The sequence below is a fragment of the Rhinolophus ferrumequinum genome, chromosome 12 (genome assembly GCF_004115265.2).
Source record: "Rhinolophus ferrumequinum isolate MPI-CBG mRhiFer1 chromosome 12, mRhiFer1_v1.p, whole genome shotgun sequence".
Classification (NCBI taxonomy): domain Eukaryota; kingdom Metazoa; phylum Chordata; class Mammalia; order Chiroptera; family Rhinolophidae; genus Rhinolophus; species Rhinolophus ferrumequinum.
Window position 1 is genome coordinate 38,144,781 of NC_046295.1, and position 19,651 is coordinate 38,164,431.

General features: G+C 37.9%; 2 protein-coding genes across 2 annotated transcripts in view; one reads left to right on the plus strand and one right to left on the minus strand.

Moving 5' to 3' along the window:
• ABHD17B (abhydrolase domain containing 17B, depalmitoylase) overlaps nt 1-12,444 on the minus strand; it is a 44,599-nt gene extending 32,155 nt beyond the window's left edge. Inside the window, exon 1 of the mRNA XM_033123305.1 lies at nt 12,005-12,444. The gene's annotated coding sequence lies outside the window, so the exon portion shown is untranslated. The remainder of the gene's footprint in view (nt 1-12,004) is intronic.
• Nucleotides 12,445-13,024: 580 nt separating this feature from the next.
• C12H9orf85 (chromosome 12 C9orf85 homolog) overlaps nt 13,025-19,651 on the plus strand; it is a 43,273-nt gene continuing 36,646 nt past the window's right edge. The window contains exon 1 of the mRNA XM_033122205.1: nt 13,025-13,188. Coding sequence (XP_032978096.1) covers nt 13,087-13,188 — 102 coding nt within the window. The 5' untranslated portion in view covers nt 13,025-13,086. The remainder of the gene's footprint in view (nt 13,189-19,651) is intronic.

Below are 19,651 nucleotides of genomic sequence, written 5' to 3' on the forward strand. Positions count from 1 at the left end.
CAAGTGGATATTGTAGACTCTTTCGTTTTCTTTTAGAGACAATTTCTACTAGAATAGGTCTGAAAAGTAAGTATTTTAGGTGAAGCTGACAGAGAACAATGTACTGACACGGTATGCCAAGTAATGTAACTGGAGAAGGATGGAGGAAAGGGGAACAGAGGTTGCAGAAAACAGTTAAGGCAAATTCTTGATACCTGATTTGAGAAGAATCTGATAGCTAGTTTTTGGCAGTTTACATGTCTAGTTTATCTCTGGTGTAAATATTTGTCTGGGATGAGGAAGAAAGCAAGCAAGCATTAAAGATCATTCTTCCAAATGTCATCAACTGGGTTACTAAATATTATCTTACATGCTACTTTAGGTATGAAATATTAAATTCACCTAATTGTTTTTTGGCATTTCATGCAATTTTCTACTTCTGAAGAAATCTTATTTCACATTATACGTATCTCATTTTAATAAAATAAAGGAATAGTAGAAACAGCACAAGCCCAGAAACTTAGGTTCTACTTACGATTCTATATAAAATAAGTTCTTAAGCACTTAACTGTCTCAATTTTAATGCGAGAAGACAGAACCATTAAGATCCAAAGCTTTTCCAGCAAGAATATTTTATTATACTAAATCCTCACTCTCCTCAATAATCTGCCTGGATTTTTTTTTTGGCATGTTATCCTATATTCACATTATCTTTCTTTATACAACTAGATATGGTTTTCCTCCTCTCCTTGCCACTACAGAAAGAGGAATCTTATTGTACATTCTATTAAAAATATCAACAATACAAAAATACTCAAAAAAAGACATTTCTAAAGTAAAAAAGGGAACCTGTGGTAACATTATTAAAAACAAGTCAAAACAGTATCAAATAGCAGGTATTTTTCACTTAAAGTCTAAACAAACAAAAAAGATAACTCAATTGGGAAGTTATTCAATTTTTGTCATCCTTAATTGTATGTAGATGAGCACACATACACAATTCTCTTGATTTACTAGGGTTACATTTTCTACCCTTTGATAGTAGTTCCCAGCTTTTACAAACAAAAGGAATGACCAGGGTTATGTAGAATAAGACAACAGAAGGAACATTTTGTGTGAGTAAACAAATAACATATTTGAGAGTGTGAATTTTTCCTTTTACAAACAATTCTCCTAATCTTTTCTTTTCTACATTAGCCTACAAGGTGATCTCCTATTTAAGAACTCCTTGGTGGTTTCCTTCTGTCCTTGTAATAAAATCTAACGTCTCTATGGGTCTTGAAAGATCTTGCGCGATCTGGCCTTTGCTTACCCCTCCCAATTTATTTTGATCCTCTCCCCTTTCACCACTATAGTTGCAGTTTTCTTTACAATCTTTCAGTTTCTTGAAAGCATGAAAGCTGTTTCCACATCAGGAACTGCATACATGCTTTATTCTCTTTCTCTCTCTAACTTCTCACTATTCCAGTTTCAAATTGCCACTTTTCCTGAGAGATCTTGTGCACCCCCAAATCTAAATTAGGTTATTCTTTCTCATAGTCCCAGTTCTTTCCCTTTAGTATAATTGCAAACTGTGATCTCTGCCATGTATTCAGCTGTGGGCTTCCTGGATTAATGCCTATTGTCATTACTATGAGGCCAGTGACCTTGTGTGTTTTCTTCAGCAGTATATAGGCAGCACCTGATCAATAATCTACTAACTAAATGAAAGAGAAGAGTTTATAACCTGCAGGTACACCTAAAGACTTGAGAGAATATAAACTGAGATGATGCTAAATAGAATCAAACTAGATTTTGTTTTGTTGTTTTGAACCAAATTAATAATGCGTGTAATTTATGGCTTGATCTTTCTGGAAACCACACTAACAAATTGTGTTTAAAAAAATACCTTCAGATACACTTACAATCCCTAAGAGATAAACAAACAATTAAGTTGAAGATAATTACCATATATACAATTTCCTAATTTGCTAATCAGAGATATGTTTTATCTGGCTAATGCCCGTTAACTGCAACATAGCAGGTCAACTTGCTGATTATAAAACTATAATACTGTATTTTTATATGTGAAGTTATATCATGAGCATCCTCTGTCAAGGCTGGAAAATCCTGTTTTTCAAAGGTTATTTGGATGGTGGCAAAAAAGAAGCTGAAATGCTTCCCAACTGATTCATTTGGGAGGCCATGTTAGAGAGCCTAGTATTCATGAATTAGTTTGAGGAGTTAATTTAAGTGTTGTATTGGCAAAACTGAACGTTCTCTTATGTTTGACAATTTCTTCTGAAATGTGTATCCTTGAAGCATTCACTTTAAAATGATTTGGGCATTTAAATAAATGAGTGATTTGCTCCTGTACCCAGCCCCCGAGTGCGCCAGATTGTCCCTAAATGATAAGAGATAATGCCCTAATGCCACCACAAAAAGCAATTCTGTTTTTAAAAGTGTCTTGCCTTGCTATCCAGTCAGGTTGATCAACTGTAGCTGCTAAAGAAACCTCAGCTGGTGCAGACCATCCTCAGTCAAACGTAAAAGTAGACCACGCAGTGACTGTGATACTCAGATGACAAGAAACCTAGTTCTTTCCTTCTTTTCCACCATTAGCATCAATATCAGGGGCTATTAGTGAATGCCATGCTATCCATCTCCATAGCCTTCAGGACAGGAGAATGTCGGCAATAATTGTTAAGCCCCTGAACATTGATTCCCCGCCCCCCCGGCCCGTATTACTCTCATTACTTTCCAGTGCCATCACAAGCAGAACTTCAGATTTAAAGAGAATAACAGGGTTCCTAGCTCAGTTCCTCACTCTGGTAGAAACCCTAAAAAATGAGTTACCCATGCTGATTAAAGATGTACACACTATTATAGTTGGTTGGGAGATATTTCTATTTCTATAAGCAAATGCATTTCTGCATGCAGGATAATATTCCCCATTTGGGACAAAGTAGGACAGTAAGCCATGTTACAAAATACGGTTAGAGCAATTTGATTTCCTATTCCTGAAAATACTTTGATTTACAATTGCTCTCAGCAAATTTAAAAATAGGCAATAATAAATAAAACCCAAAGTATCAAATAAATTAACAAAAGGAAACAGTTCATGAATTCATGCTCTGTATTTTTCAGTTGCTTCAGTTTATCAGTCATTTTATTAATTTCTTTGAAGTTTGGTAATGAGAACACTTACAAATCAATTTGCAGCAAAACAAAACATGAAAGAAGTTTCTAATATGGGGAAATACAATATTAATTCTTAACAATAAAATGTTCAGCTATAACAAATGAAGTTTGGTATGGAACTGTAATAATGTACTACATTTTTATATATAAAGTTGTTATTTCATGAGTCTTTCTTGGCAGGGGCGGCTTGAGGATTGGTGTTAGTCTATGATAAAGTTTTTACCATTATTCGGCAAAATAAGAAAAGCTAAGGACAAAAGTAGCAGGTTTAATAAATTTAAAGGTTTGCCTTTTATTCAGAGTATGTCCTTTATACTTTTTCTAACATTTTAAACATAGCTTTCTTGTGAAAAATTAAACTTTTGTAAAAAATTTTAAAAACTGGTAATAGATACTAAGTTTTAATTTTTCTGAGATGATTTTACTGGGCAAAAATTAAATCCATAGCCTCTTATTATTCTGCCTTATTTTTGGGAATTTAACCGGTCCCCCAAAAATCAAATAAGAAGTTTTAGAACTATCAGGCTTTGGAACTACACATAATGCAATCAAATCACAGCTTAGATACCTTCCAGTTGTGTGGCGTTAGACAAATTGCTTCTCTGAGCCTCAATTTTCTTAATCTGTAAACTGCAGAGTTGCTGGAATATTAAAGGAGACATCACCTAAATTCCTGGCACACTAGATGCAAAAAAGATGTTCTTTTACTTGGAACAGGCAGCCGTGTATATGATAATCTTTCTGGACCCTAGAAATCAATCAAATCCTAATTTGCTTTTTCACTCACAAGATGTCTCACTCCCTCCACACATATTCTGGAGGATTCCAATGCCTCTAGCATCTTCAGAGACCCTGTCTAATCAGTTATCTTCTCTGTAAGTTTCCGGTACCTTCTGTCTCTCCTGCTTTACTGGTTCAACTCTTCTGTTTATAAACGATATATTCAAGGATCGTGGAAAAAAAAAAAGTATATCCACATTCCAACTACTACTTCTGAGTGTCCTTCAGAATCAAACTTCACACTACTCCTCATCTGGCCCCAAATGAATTGTGATCTAAGATCTATCATCAAATTGTTGATCCATCCACCTTATAACTTCAAAGTGCAATGGGTATTTCTGTCTTCAATTCACAAGATTACTTTGTGGCATTAAACACCACTGTCCTTTCCTTCCTTCTTGAAACTAACTTTCAATCTTGGTTTTTCTGATGACCTCTTCAAAAGTTTACTTATTTATTTAAACAAACAAACAAAAAACCAAACCAGACTGTCTTTTGTCTTCCCCTTATCTTTTAACTAACTCAAACCAATGGCTTTAACTACCACTTTGGTCTCTTTCTGTCTTCCTGTCTTTTTATCTCAACCATACCCATGGCTTTAACTACAACTTAGACTCTAGTGATGCATAAATCTAAAAACCTCAGTCTCTAGCACAGACCTCCCTGTTAAGCTACAGATCCTGAAAACCTCCATTTGCATTTCCCTCCCTCCTCCTCTCTACATTCTTTTCATTTAATCAAGGCCTATCTACTATATCTCTATACCCCTAGCCACATCTCAGCTCAGCCACTTTTAACTTAATGTTATAAAATCACTCACTAATATCTATCTCATACCCCTTCTAATCCACACTCCACACTGTTGCTAGGTGATGACACTTTCCTGTTTAGAATCTCTCAATGGGCCTCATAAGCCCTCTTGAATAAATTTTTTAACATGTGATACGTGGTTCCTCCACCCTCTCTGCTTCCTGGTCTCTAGCCTATTTCTGATTCTGAGCACTTTCCTATTCATTCATTCTACTGAACATAATGTTTCTTAATAAGAGAAACATTCTCTCTTGCTTCCATGCCTTCCTGCACAGTTTGTTCCCTTCTCTGTTGGTAAAATTCTCCCCTCCCATAAATAAGTGAAACTTTTACTTTTTTTTTTTTTTTTTTTTTTAAAGCCTCTGTTTAAGTTTTACTTCTTCCTTTAGGGGGAAAGACCTTCTCCTGAACTATGCTCATGTGGACGGATTTAGATAATCTCTTCAGTCAAACTTTTTTTTGTTATGTGACGGATTTAGATAATCTCTTCAGTGAAACTTTTTTTGTGTGTGTGCGTATGCATGTATTAGGTCACGAACCAAAATGTTTTTAGGGATTTTAACAAAAAATTGAAAGCCATTACTCTAGGTGATTGTCTGAATATCCTTAATGTATAATTTTAAAAAGTCCTCTTCACTCCAATTAACGTTACTGCCCTAAATCTTTATTAATAAAAGCAACATTGAGGTCTGTTAAAAAAAACCCAAAAACTAAACAAAATATTACCTGTAGTGTTTCAGATATAAGCTTGCCAAACCAAGTTACTGAATGGTATTATGCAGGATACCAATCCGAAACAAAATACCTAGGCCATGAGTTGTGGATGGCATTTTTGGGAAAACCTTACTACAGGAATTATTTCAATTGATTTTAATTTTCAAAACACATTTAAGGTCAATCAAAATTCAGAAACCAAACAAGTTTATTGCAATTAATAAACTGATAATGTCTTCTATTTTTATTCCTGGAAGTACTTGCTTTATTTACCTCAGGTTTGTTGGGATTGGAATGGAAAATTGCCTACACCACGTTAATGAGGTTATTTCAAACCCCCTTCTTATTCATCCTGACCTATATTAAGCATATATTTCTTTTCTTAATCTTATTCTTTTAATGTTTCTACATCCTAAAAATAAATCTTAGTCAAACACTCTAAGACAGTCACAATGAAACGAATTTCTTTAGCAGTATGTATTTTTAAGGGTATATATTTAAAGATCTCTAACTCTATTGCCAATTCTAATATTACCTCCTTAGACACTAAAAAACTTCATGAAGTAAAATTAAAATCGTAACTAAAATACTGTTTATGTCTTAATGATTTTCCAAAGGCCATGATCTAACAATATAACATAAATCAGTTTTCCTTTTATAATTTAGTCACTTTTAGCAATGTTGCAGAAAGAATAAAAAGAAACACAGTGAAAATATCACCAGATGTAGTCATATTTGATCCAAATTCTCCTTGACTTTCTGCCATTTAGCAGCTTCGATTCCTTCAAGTGCAACATACATATCTACGGCCTCCATCGCAATGTGTGGTGCTAAATGAGCCAATGCCTACAATACAATGTGAAGCTCTAGCATAAAGACAGTATAATACAAAACACTTTCTCAACAAATCTGCATGAGATGATTTTCAAATAAAAACAGGTTTAAAGGTAGTTTACAAATGACTTTATGTTAATGAAATATATCATTACACTGACTGGTTCTCATTAATATTTCAGAATGGGTGGATAAAATTTATCAACCAATGGCACAGATTATTATACACTGTGATAAATGCTATGAAAATAAAGTATAGAGTGCTACATGAGAACTAGATGGGGGGCAGGAGGTAGATGCTTTCACTTCTTATCTTCTTTAATCTTAATAATACTTTTCTCAGGTTATAATCCTTTCACACAGGAGAAAAATCAAGGCTTCAGGTTGTTAAGCCAATTAACTTGTCCAAGTTCACACAACTTAAGTGGGAGAGCCAGGAACACAGGTTTAACTTAAAGACTACATTCTGTCCACTCTTCTAAGATTTTGCTAATGTCTGCATGGCTAACGTCCTCACTGCACATCTCTGTCCATTCTCCTCTTCTCAACAAGGCCTACCTTAACCACCCTATTTAATAGATCCAAATGCCTCCTGTAATTCCCCCTTATCCTTCTCCACTTTTTCTTTACAAGTATTTATCATTTCTAACACATAATGTATTTATTTATTTTGCCTATTTATTGCTTCTGGCCCTCTGCTAGATGGAGAGTTGCTAAGAAGTTAGGGATCTCTGCTTGCTTTGTTTACAGATATACCCATAAAACCTAGAATATGGACTGATATACAGTAGACTGGCCCATTTTTCCTTTCCCACATTTCATCTTTACCTGTATGCAATAACTTGTTTAACCATTCTTGCTTTTAATTCCTGTGGGAGAAAAAAAAAGGGACCTATACTGCAGCCAAATTAACATTAAAATAGTGTTTAAATTTAGTCTGAAATTCTGTTTAAAAATTAGCATCGTAAGTATCATTTAGAAAATTCTAGCCAGAATAAAAAGTGATGAAAAGACATGTAAAACAAATGGAAACATGGAGGATGCAAATGGTGACAGAAGACAAGTACTTTAGACTGTCTGCTCACTTTCTGTGTTTTAGAGGCTGAATGTGAGGCACAGATGAAACATAGGAATCACAGTACTTTAAAGCAGTGGTTCTCAAACCTTATGGATTTCAAAAAAAGTTAAATTAAAAAAATGGTTGGAATTGAAATGACAGAGTTGCCAAATTTTAATTTTGCCACAAAGGGACATTAGAAACTAAATACAATCCACTACCACCATAATTTTATCGAATACATTAACATAAAAATGACAATTTCAGTTTTATAAAGGGTCATTTTATTAAGCAAATTTAGATTCATCTCATTATATAAAAATAGTTCTTTGTGAATTTAAGATCTGAATGTGAAAAAGCAAAACTTTTAAAAGAAGCTATCACAGAATCCATCGCCTCAGGATAGAAAAGATTTCTTTAAAGAGAAAAAGCACAATCATAAAAGAATAAATCTGACATTAAAATTAAGAATATCTGGTTATCAAATGGCACCATATTTAAAGTGAAAAGGCATGCTAAAGACTAGAAAGATATTTGTAAAGTCTACCAAAGATTATTATCCAGAATATTTAAAAAGCATTTACAAATCAATAAGATAAACAACCCCATTAAAAAAACAACAACAAATAAGCAATGCACAGAAAAGGAACATGAATGACTAGAAAATAAATGAAAGTGTTCTCAGTTATGGATCTAATTGGGGAGATGCCAGTGAAAACTACAATGAGGTACCATTTTGCACTCCTCAGAATGGCAAAACGTAAGAAGTCCAAAGGCAAACCATAAGAAGTCTCAAGTATTGGAAGGTGGGGAAATTAGACCTTCTCACCCATTCAATTTTGTTAAATAACTACCAGTTTTCTCTCCAAAGTGTGTCTTTCTCCAAAGTTTGTATCAGTAATAACACACACTTTGGAAAGAAAACTGGTAGTTATTTAACAAAGTTGAAGAAGCAGCATCTACCTCGTGTTCTAGCAATCTATTACTAGATTTATATCCTAGGGCAATCTTTCTCAATGTTGGTTTTTAGTTGTTATAGCAAATTGGGGGGCACTACTTAGGGATACTAAGCACTCTTGGTGCCTACAGATAAGGCTGTCCCATGTCTTTTCAATATTTTACTGGACACTCATTTAAGGGAACAGGGGGAAAAATAAGGTCAGATATTTATAAACAGGACTTAACACAAAGTATATTTGTGTTGTTTTAATACAGACAAAGATTTTTAAGAATGCAACCACCGTGTAAAGAGAGAAGACCGCACTTTTATTTTTGCTCAAACTTTACTGAAAATAGTTCGCTATTTCAGAAATTCATTTATCAACCACAGTGCCACCACTGGTATTTGAATGGCCAATTCAACACACTGTTTTAGCCTGCATTAGTAGCTGTCTTAATTCATCGTGATACTTATCTGACTACTATGTCTTCTAGTAGTGCTTCTTAGACTTTAATGTGCACGCAAATCACCTGGGAATCTTATTAAAATTCAGCATCTGAGTTAGCAAGGTAGGACCTGAGCTTCTGATTTCTAACAAGCTCCCAGAATTCTGGTGTTACTGGTTTACTACCTCACTTGGTAGGCAAGATTTAGAGTCTGGCTGAGCCCCAGTGAAATATATTATTGGTTATAAATTACTTCTTGTATTTTAGCAAGGGTATTACTTTCTTTAAAATGTCAATGTAAGTTTATTATTACAAATTTCACTTTAGTATAGTATTGGGAATGTTGCAAAATATTTCTATAAAAATGGGATAAAGGGTCAAGAAGCACTGCCCTAGACCTAAGTAAACACATACAAGAACATTCCCTACAATACTGCTTAATAAGCAAACAATTAGAAACAACTACAATGACCAACAGAAACCTGATACAGTCACATAATGGAACACATATCATATTGCAGTGAAAATAAAGAAACTAGGAACTACCTGAATAAACACAGACAAACCTTGGCAAGTTGAGTGAAGAAAGCAAGCTACAGATACAAACATCATACTTAAATAGTCTTGAAACAATCAAAGGAAAACTATATAATGTTCATGGATATAAAGGTGTGTAGTAAAATATAAACATGATAGGAAGGATGTATGTCAATTTTTGGTTAATGGTGTGGAGTGGGGAAAAGGGAGTGGGATGTAAGGAGGGGTATATGTAAAGCACTATGAGGAAGTTTCACTTTGTTTTGTAGTGTTTTTTCCTTCAAATTGGTGACGCGTGCATGAATATTCATTATGCTGTATGCTGCCAACACTTGCATTGCTGTATTATTTCCCACTTCATCTGAATTGGCAAAAAACTGTTGGGACTAGACAGGTGTTTGGAAAACACTGCTGCAGAGCAAAGGATTTAGGAATAGGTGTCCGAAAACCCAGCTTCACGTCTCAGTTCTGCTGCTTATAAATTGAGTAGCTTTAGACAATTCAAATAATTAACTTCTCTGATCTTTAGTCCACCTGTAAAAAAGTCATAAAACAGCTCTCGCCCCCTCCAACTCACAAGGCTGGGTTTGAGAGGCTTATAGGGCAATATATGTGAGAAACTGGAAGAGGAGTAATTTTTGAGAACAGCACATCTTGGCTATATTAGAAATAAAACCTACTGGTAAATGAATCGATCAAGTTAATTCGTCACTCTCGTTTCTTGTCATCACTGATTCAAAAGATATAACACCAATCTTAACATGGAAGAAACTTTAGTTTATTAATTCCTAAATGGCATATAGATAGGTATTCTCCCCATTAAAACTATGTTTCTTTATGCTAATTCTTCACCAAGAAATTGAAATTCATAATAATACCGAAACAAAAAGAGGACTGCACTAAAAAGTATTCTTATATAACTAAAACAATCAATGTCACATAAGCAGAGTAACTATTGGTTCTCATTGCCCTTTCTATAAAGTGAGTAGGTGGCACATTTTATCAGCCCTGTATTACAGACGGAGAAACTGACTGAGCTATGAGATAGCTTGCCTGCAGTTGTAGACCAATTCAGTGACAGAACTTGAAACAGACACTAATTGCCTAGTTCTGTGTCTATTAAGCTACCAAAAACATTATTTTGCCATGATGTTTCATGGTAATTCTATTTGTCACAGGGAAACAGAAAATTCTTTGTCAGATGTCATTTCATACACATTTCAAAATGGGCAAAGATACTCAAGGAAACAAGCCACTTATCAACGACAGTACCATTCAGCGAGGGACAAAATTAAAACTGCCTAGGCCTGCTAAAAATCTAATCTCATCCTTCCCAATTAACTATTAACACTAGAGTAGGAGAAAAGAGAGGTCATATTATGGGGAAGGGTGCTTTCCATTTACTCCTGGGTCTCAATATGCAATCATTGCATAACAGGGATTTTATACTTTTTAGCAGAAACATGGCTATCTCCACTGTTCTTAAGAAACCCACCACACCTACTTCCCAAATAAAAATTTACTAACAAGCAAAGAATTGGGCAGTCTCAAATTAGACCACTGTAATTATGATAATCATCAAAACGTTGGCAATGATTAGGTATTAGATGTCACCCAAATGAGTTTATGCTATAAACACACGAAGAGATAAATTTTTTATGGAGAAAAGTTCGTTTTAAGTCTCCCTGTTAATGTAAACAAATGGATCTTTTTACTCAGACTCATTAGTTTCAAATGCTGACACAAGATCGCCAAAGTTTTTTACTAATTAGAGCCTTTAAAAAAAATCAATGAATAATCTTGTGGATCAAGTATTATATATTACAAAAAGTATTAAACAGTAATACCTTTCCCCATAAACAGACAAAATTTAAAGGTCACCCTCTCTGTATTCCGTTATTCATCCTTTTGCTTACCAAATCCACCTCACAGACTGAAAGCATCGTTTTACAAAAATTGTGCCCCGACACGGGCAGAAATTTCACCATGGATCACCATGAACATTTTCTTTTTGTTTTAAACAAGAAGCAGGGGTTAAGCTCTCTTTATAAAAGCCCTGCACGACAATACAATCTAACTTGACAGAACTTTCGTTTCAGGATTCAAAAATAAAAAAAAAATTCAAATATAAACTGTGATTTTTCCAATTCAAAACTCAAAAACAGATAAGACTGAAGTTCAACTATCTAGAGAAAAGGAAGCCTACCGCCCGACAGGATTACACAAATCACCACGCTCCGGACAGACTGAATCTCAAATCGAGGCTGGCACACGAGGACATTCAGGAGAAAGCTTTCAGGCACCGCGAATCTCACAGTGAGCCTGGGATGGGAATGTGAACCTGACCCCATCTTTCGGTCCACAGGGAGAAAAGCAAAGGAGGTGAAATGAGACCCTGATCTGCAAGGAGGACTCAAGACCTTTCCCAGTCCGTCTGTCCGTCCCTTCCCTGCCCCCAGACTCCCGCAGCCTCACCGACCCATAAGAACACTCCGACCTCCCCCCTTCACAGAACCACTGGAGAATCCTCTCCAAAACGCAGACCCGATCGGGAGTGGCTTCCCCGCCTTTCCCCTGGAGTCGAGTGGGATCCCGGGCGCCAACAACAAAGACGTCTCCCGCTCCCCTCCCCCCGCCGGGCTCTTTCGGGTCCCTCCCGCGCTGCGGCTCCTGGCCTAGCGCCCCCTCCTCGAGCTGCAGCGCCGCAGTCCGCGCGGCCCCACGCACCTGCACCGGAGGGGCCGCAGCCAAGGTGTGAGACAGAATGGGCCGGGAGAGCACCTCTGTCGATCCCCTGCCTTCCACAGGGCGCGATTCGTGCTGCCGCCACCGCCGGACTCTCCCGACCTGCGGGCAGAGGGATGAGGGCTGCAGTCCCCCGCGCCGGAACGAAGAAGGACGGCAGCGCCCCAGAGGGCCGGCTCGCGCTCCCGAGTCTCGCCTCCCCGCGCCGGCTCTGCTGCTCCACACGGGCTCGTGTTCTGCTGAGTAACGGCCCCGGCGCGAGGCGCTGGAGCTGCCGCCGCCGCCAGCTGCTCTCGGGCCTCAGGTCCCGAGCGGCCGTGGTCGCAGCCGCCGCCGCCGCCGCCGCCGCCACCACCTCCCTTTCTGGCACTGCAGACACCACCCAGACCCAGCCAGGTCTTTCTTCTCTTTGATTCTCCTTCCTTTGCTCCTACTCAGCCTGCCAGCAGCGGGTCTCGCTCTCGTGGCGGGAGGGAGGCTGGAAGGGAACCGAGGGGGCCAGCAAACGACTCTTCAAGCCAGGAGGAGTTGGTCACTGACTGGAAGAAGGTGCCAAAGCTGACCCGGGCTCCAGCCTGCGAGCGGGCCAGGGGAGGGACGCATCCCAGTTTAGCCCGACTTCCACCAATCACAAGCCTCTTAGCGGAGTCGGGCGCCGGGAGAGGCTGAACTGAGGCGGCAGGAGGCGGGGATTGCGGAAAAGAAGAGCCAATAGAAGTACAATTTTCCCGCCCCTCCGCCTTGACGGACTGCCACGTTCGGACCAATGGGGGAATTCTCGCTTCGAAGAAAGCGGGATTTCTACGCGGAGTGGGAAAGAGAAGTTGTGCGGAGGGGGAGGGGTCGAGGCTGCGCCGCAGGCAAAACACTTGGTTGCTGAGATATCGGAGAGCGTTCTTTGACCTCCACGCGGAGTCACATGGGCTGGCAGGGGAGGGGTCAGAAAGGCTGGATAAGTTCCTTCCGGGTCAGTGACAGAGGCGTCAGCTCCGTGAGGTAATTCCTTGCCTTTTGGTCTTTCTTCATCTTCCTTGTTTCAGCGCGTGTTGATTGTGGTTTCGGTGATGAGCTCGCAGAAAGGCAACGTGGCTCGTTCCAGGCCTCAGAGGCACCAGAATACGTTTAGTTTCAAAAATGACAAGTTTGATAAGAGTGTTCAGACCAAGGTAGGAACCTGCCTGTTGCACTAAATCTGACTCCAGGAAGGAATAGTTTAGTGGAGGGGAAAGAGGAGATAAGAGGAGTTGGCGAGGGTGAATGTGGACCGCAGCCCGGAGTTCGTTTTGGCTGCAGTGCAGCCCTTTCTAAAATGATATTCCCACGCTCTTTGTTTGACCTGGATATGTTGTTTCATCGTAAATATATTTAGCGGTTAACACTTAACTAATTGCACAAAAAGTGAATGGGACCCTCATCAAACCTAAAATACAGATGGGGAAATTGAGCGTTGAATGCTCCCATCTGCATCACATATTTGCCGTGGGCACGAGGATTATGGCACGAGTGTCTCTTTCAAATTTTGTGCGAAGGTTGTGCAGCCATATTTACTTGGGGGAAACCCCAAGCCCAAAGGTTTGCAGGGGCGATGTGAAGGACTAAGCGCCCGTAACCCCAGTGCCTGTCCTCACCAACAGAATGGCAGTGTGTCTCTTTTGTAAGATTGTTTTGAGGATCAAATTGTTTGATTAATGTAAAAGTGCCTGTTTTGCTTTTGATAAGTCATTTACTTCTTTAGCAGGATTTATGTAAACTGGTGGAAAATTCACAATAGCTAGGTAGCTAGAGATGTTGAGTTATATACAACCACTATTTTGCTGCCGGTGTCTCCCCCTGCAACCTTTCCATAGCTCTATGACGAGGAGATAACTGACGACAAGGTCATCTTGAGGGGCACCGTCAGTCACATCAGATAAACGTGATATTCACATAAACTGGAGTGAACATTTACTAGGTGTGTGGCTTAAGTGAGTTATTTAATATTTAAATTGTCTGAGTCTTACTTTGGTCTAAAATGAGAAACCTGGAAGGATTATTGTGAGGCTAAAATATGTGACATATATAAATGGTCTAGATCATAATAAATGTCCAACAATAATTAATTTCTCAACATTGAGACATTAATGTTGAAAGCAAAGTAAACTTTATGGTAACCTGTTATCTCCATTTCCTTTTCTCTTTCTGTCTTCACTAACTACAAATACTTAAAGTTCATGTGCAAAGCTCTGTGCTCAAGTGCATACAGTATTATAAAGAATTGACTGTCTTCAAGTAGCTTATGGTTTCCTGGGTGATCGGACAATAAGCAAGCACAAAGATATAATTATGAATTATGATAAATTCTGATGAGGGTGAAGACAGTTCAGTAAAGAAGAGTAAGAGGGATATTTTCAATTAGGTGTTCAGAGGACGTCTTCTTTCCCTTACTTAGATTCAGATTCAGAAAGAAAACGAGCAACATTTGGGAAGACTTTCCCAAGTTTGTGCCTCTTATCAATAAGTAAACCAGAATAAAAAATAAAATTAAAAAAAAACACCCAAAAAACAAAAACTGTGCTGTTCCCAACAGATGTCTATCTGGTCCTGTATTCTTACTCTAAATTTTGGCACAGGCATTTAATTCTGATTGTTTTTCATCTTGGTGTTAATCTAACAGCCACGTCCTATCTCCCCCAGTCTAGAGATGTACTGTAGGGAATGGTCTCAGATTGGTTCAGGTAATCTCTGATCTGAGTAATTTTGTTGTGAGTAATGAAGTGTCAATCATGGGAATAAATGTTATTTCTTAATCAATGGGTTTCTATAATTAAGGGTTAAACAAGGGGATGGCCATTGAACACATCTGCAGTTGGGCAGATATAAAATCCACTGTGGCTTCAAGGTAACCATCTCTGGTACTCTAGATAGAGATCACCTGGGACTGCCTTTGATTTTTTTTTTTCCTCATTGGGTCATGTTTTTTGATATATTTCACCAATGCTGTCTATTAAGTGGATTTATGTTAAATGACTTGTTGCTAAATTAAACATGCTTTTTCAGTTGACAAGATGACTTAATCTCTGGCGTGGTGGGCCTCATGATATACAAAAGAATGTTATACCAAATAAAATTCATAGTGCTAGTGAATATTCACTACGGTGAATATTTTGAAGTATTGTCCTCCCTTTCACACGAAATATGAGTAATTTCATCCATGCTTGGTATATTCCATATATCTACATTTTCAAGGTGCTTTCCCTTGAAGCCAGAAAATCGATTCTGCATGTTTCTTAATGTCGAGGCCTACTACAATATAGTTGTTTTTTCCTACTTCTATCATATATTTTAGACATTTCATTTTATGTATAATGAATGACAACTGGCATTAGTTTGTCTTACTTTGATCTGTGTGTTAAGGAATAGTATTATTGTCACTGTTACGTTATGAAATTTTATAATTCTATTGTCAACACTTGTTTCTACATAAAGTTCAATAGTATACTGTTAGAGTATTCTCAGAATTTTTATCCAGGTAAATTAGGTCACCTGAGAGAAAGAAAGTCATAATTTATATTAACTCTCCCCAAAATGGGCCGTTTTCCATTTAGAGAAACACTGGCAGGGCGTGGTGCAGTTAGACAAAGAACCTCAGGGCTGAAAGTTACAGGCTGCTGTGGTATTTGTTATTTTAAGCTGGAGGACTCTTCTCACCTGCACAAGTGTTACTATGAGGTCACAGGCAGTTGTATGGAGAATCCTGTTTGTCCTCAGAACAACCCTGCTGCCCGCTCACTCCATCCTCAATTGTCCCTTCTCTTTTTCTCACCATTTACTTTTGTGAAAGGAAGAAATGAAATGAGACGGGGATAAAGGAATAGCTAGCATACCTAAGATTCCTTTCTGAGATTTTCCTTCTCACTCTAGGCCAAATAGCACTTAAGTGTATTGAATGAATTAAATAAACATTTCTTTTCTGAACTTGTCTGATGTGTGCAAGGCCCTGAACATGAAGATAATTCATTAGGATCCCTTAGTTGCTAACTTAAGCAGAAAGGGAATTTATTGGAAAGATACTGATCTGCTTATAAAAGGTGTTTGTTTTGGTTGGTTTTTTAGTGTACAAGATTCCCAGGTTGGCCATTATTACATCCTCATTTGACTGTACATATCCTACTTGATGCAGTCTGCCAAACTTTCAATGCCACCTCCCCCAGCCCTTTCAGTTTCCTCCTGGAATTGGTAGTTTATTATAACCAAATAGAGACATAGTGTTGAAAATAAAATTTTTTTCACTTTCCTGTTCTACCTGACTATTCCTCGGAAATCTGTTTTCCCTGTAGCAGTCCTTAAGTAATGTTGTTTGTTCACCCCACATCTTGAACCCCTCATTTAGAACCCTTACTCCCGTTTGCTGCTGCAGTCCATTTCTTCCTTACTCAGAACCCTAGCTTTTCTGAAATACAGACTGTTACCCCTCCAGATCTGTCCTTCTAGTTGTATCTCCTCAGTAGTACCTAGCTCACTGCTTTTCCACAGTTCCTGTCATCATGCTTAGTAATTGCTACATCCACATGGATAATCCAACATCTGACCTCTCAGATGTCCCACCTTGGAAATCTGTTCTCATGATCAATCTTAAACTCTCATTGCTTATAACTGCTTCACTTAGGAACTTTAAAAAAATATTGACCACCATCTACTACCTGGTTTCCTTATTCCTCAAATAATTTTTTTTTTAACTCCATTGGGTACTTCTGCCCTTTAACCCATTTCACTGTACCTCATTCATGCCCTTTTTCCCCCTCTTTATGTAGCTTGGAGTTCACGTTCCATTGATGTAACTGTTCTTTTGCATAAACCTCAGCTCCCTTATCTTTCTTTCTCTCTGGGGTACTTGCCTGACAGAACCTTGCTTAGATCCAGCTTTCGGATATTCCACCATCTCATCTACCAGATTACCTGTATCTGTTCCCATATATGTTGCCTTTTTACTACAGTGGGTGAAATGCCTGTCTTTCTCTAAGACTAGTGCCTCCATTTGAACACTGGAGTTCATTCCTTCTTGCCTACCTAAAGGGCTTAAAGGCTTAAGGCTCCTCAGTTGTCCATGTTCTCTTGCATCATCTGTCTTTCCCTCTCTAATGCCTTTCAGTTTCTTAAAAAACCCTCCTTAGATAGAACCCACAATCTTTTCTAGCTCCAACCTATTTCTTTCTTCCTCTTGAGAAAATCTCCTGGTTCTCCATATTATTATTATTTTTTAACCTACTGTTGTTTCTATCCCTATCCAAATAGTTTTTGTACCCACCATTTCACCAGACCGCTCTTGTCAAGGTTGTTGATCTCTGTGTTCCAAATCCTTGGTTAATTATGCTCCGTTCTCATCTCAATTGCTCAGTAGCATTTGCCTCTCAGTTTCCAGAAATAATTTCTTCATTCATCCCAGTCCATGGTTTTAAATGTCATCTTTATGCAGATACCTTCAAGATCTGGAACTCCAGGCCAACCTCTCCCCTGAGCTGCAGAGTTTTTGTTTATTTAACTACCTACTCGACTTCTATGCTTGAATATCTAAAGGCATCTTAAGCTTTACATGGCAAAGAAAGAACTCTTCATTTTTCTCTCCAACCCTTCCTCCTCCACTCTTTCCCAAATCTGTAAACAACTCCAACATTTACCTAGTTCCTCAAACCAAAAACATAAGAATCACCCTTGACTCTTAGCCTTCTCTCACATTCTGTGTTGCAGTTTATCATCAAAACTGAGTTGTTACATTATTTTAATTTTAGTCTGCCTTAGAATATGATTGTCATAAAGGCAAAGATTTTCTTAACATCCACAATACCTAGATCCGGGATTGATACATAGGAGGTATTATATAAGTAATTGGTGACTGAATGAAGTAAATAAGTAATTACAACAGTGTGCTAAATGCCGTGATGAGGGATGTACGGAGAGTACCACAATAATTCAGAAATAAAGGGAGAAAAGGGGAATAATTGATGTAGTATTATCCTCAAGGAGGTGGTATAGCGTGGGGATGAAAGGTCAAGAAGTTGAATCAGATGAATGGAATAAGGCAGAAGGAAAAATGAGTGCTGATGAGTTTGTAGTGGGTCAGGAAGCTGAAGGAATTTAATCTGAAACAAAATGAAAAGGATCAGGTAAAATTGTTACACAGGGGAATCTTCTGAAATCAAGGCTTCCCTTTCATTCATTTTTGAAGGAAGATTTTTGGACACATTGAAGGTTCCTCCGTAATGTTTGAGTGAATGAATAAAAGGTCCTCTTAAAAGAAAGAGAACGGCAAAAAAGGCTAAGAGTCTGTGATTTTTTTCCCCCCCAAAACAAGATTATAAACAGGTATTTATGCTTATTTCCAAAATGAACATATAACATGTGGTGGCAGAAGCATAAGAATAAAAGCCTCTCTTAGGTAATAGACTCTCTGGTTAGAAGACTGTTGTTGACTAAGACCTTTTTACCAAATAGGATAGACAAATGGATTAATCTCAAACTGAATTAAAATTCCAGTACTGTCAATTTAGGCCATCATTCTTGTAAACGTAGTCTGTTTTATTTTAGTTTTGGTCAGTTTATTGGAAGGATAAAAATATTTTGAAGTATATGCATTGGGTAGGAAGAAAATTCTTTATCAGGTTTTTGTCAAATTTCAGATGTGAATTTTTGGATTTTGAGCCAAAGGCATCAAGCTCTTGTTTAAGACAGTGGCAACATGGGGTGGTAGAAAGACACTGATCTTGAAATCAAAAGATTAGGCTGTATAATCATGGACAAATTTCTTAATCTGTCAGGGTTTTAGTAGGTTTAGCTGTATTGTGAGGGTTAAGTTCATGAAAATGCTTGGTACTTGGCATTAAGCATTCTATAAGTGCTCGCCAATTCCTTCATCTTACTCATCATGCTCCCATGCTACTCCCTCAGTTACGGCTTTCCTGATGAATCCCATTGGAATGTCTCTCTCCTTCCCTGTGGTGTTTATTGCCCCCACCACACAGATGGTTCATGTCATATTAGTTCTTAGTATCTATGTCTCGGCTTCTTTTTCTTTCTTACATGTGCATACACAGATACCATCTCTCTCTTAGGAGACGAGGACTCAAGCATTTTTGAACTCCTCATGCAGTATAACATGCACCTGTAGTAGTATTTCTGTCTTGTGGGATGGAGGAATGGAAATCAAGTAGCACTTACTGCCATTGTATAATGGATTACTGGTCTGTGTTAATTCACCTGTCTTCAGTTGAGTCCCTGTTATGTACCAATCATTGACAAAAGAAGAGTATGATGTGAGTCCTTCATTCAGGAATCTCAAACTAGTAACTACTTCAAAAAGTAGTAAAAAGGTAAATATGGAATATTTTCATTTAATAAACTTTTGTTGAAGTATAGCATACAAATATATAGAAAAGAGCAAAAATAATAGAGTTCAATGAATTTTCACAAAGTGAACATAGCCATGTAATAATACACAGATCAACAGAATGTCACTGACCTCTCCTAGTCACTACCACTCTTCTCTTCAAATATAACCATTATCTTGATGAATATGAAGTATTTTAAAATAATCTTAAAGTCATAGCTTTTGGGGCCAAAGGTGAGAGAGACACAGGTTCCCAGATGACCAGCCTA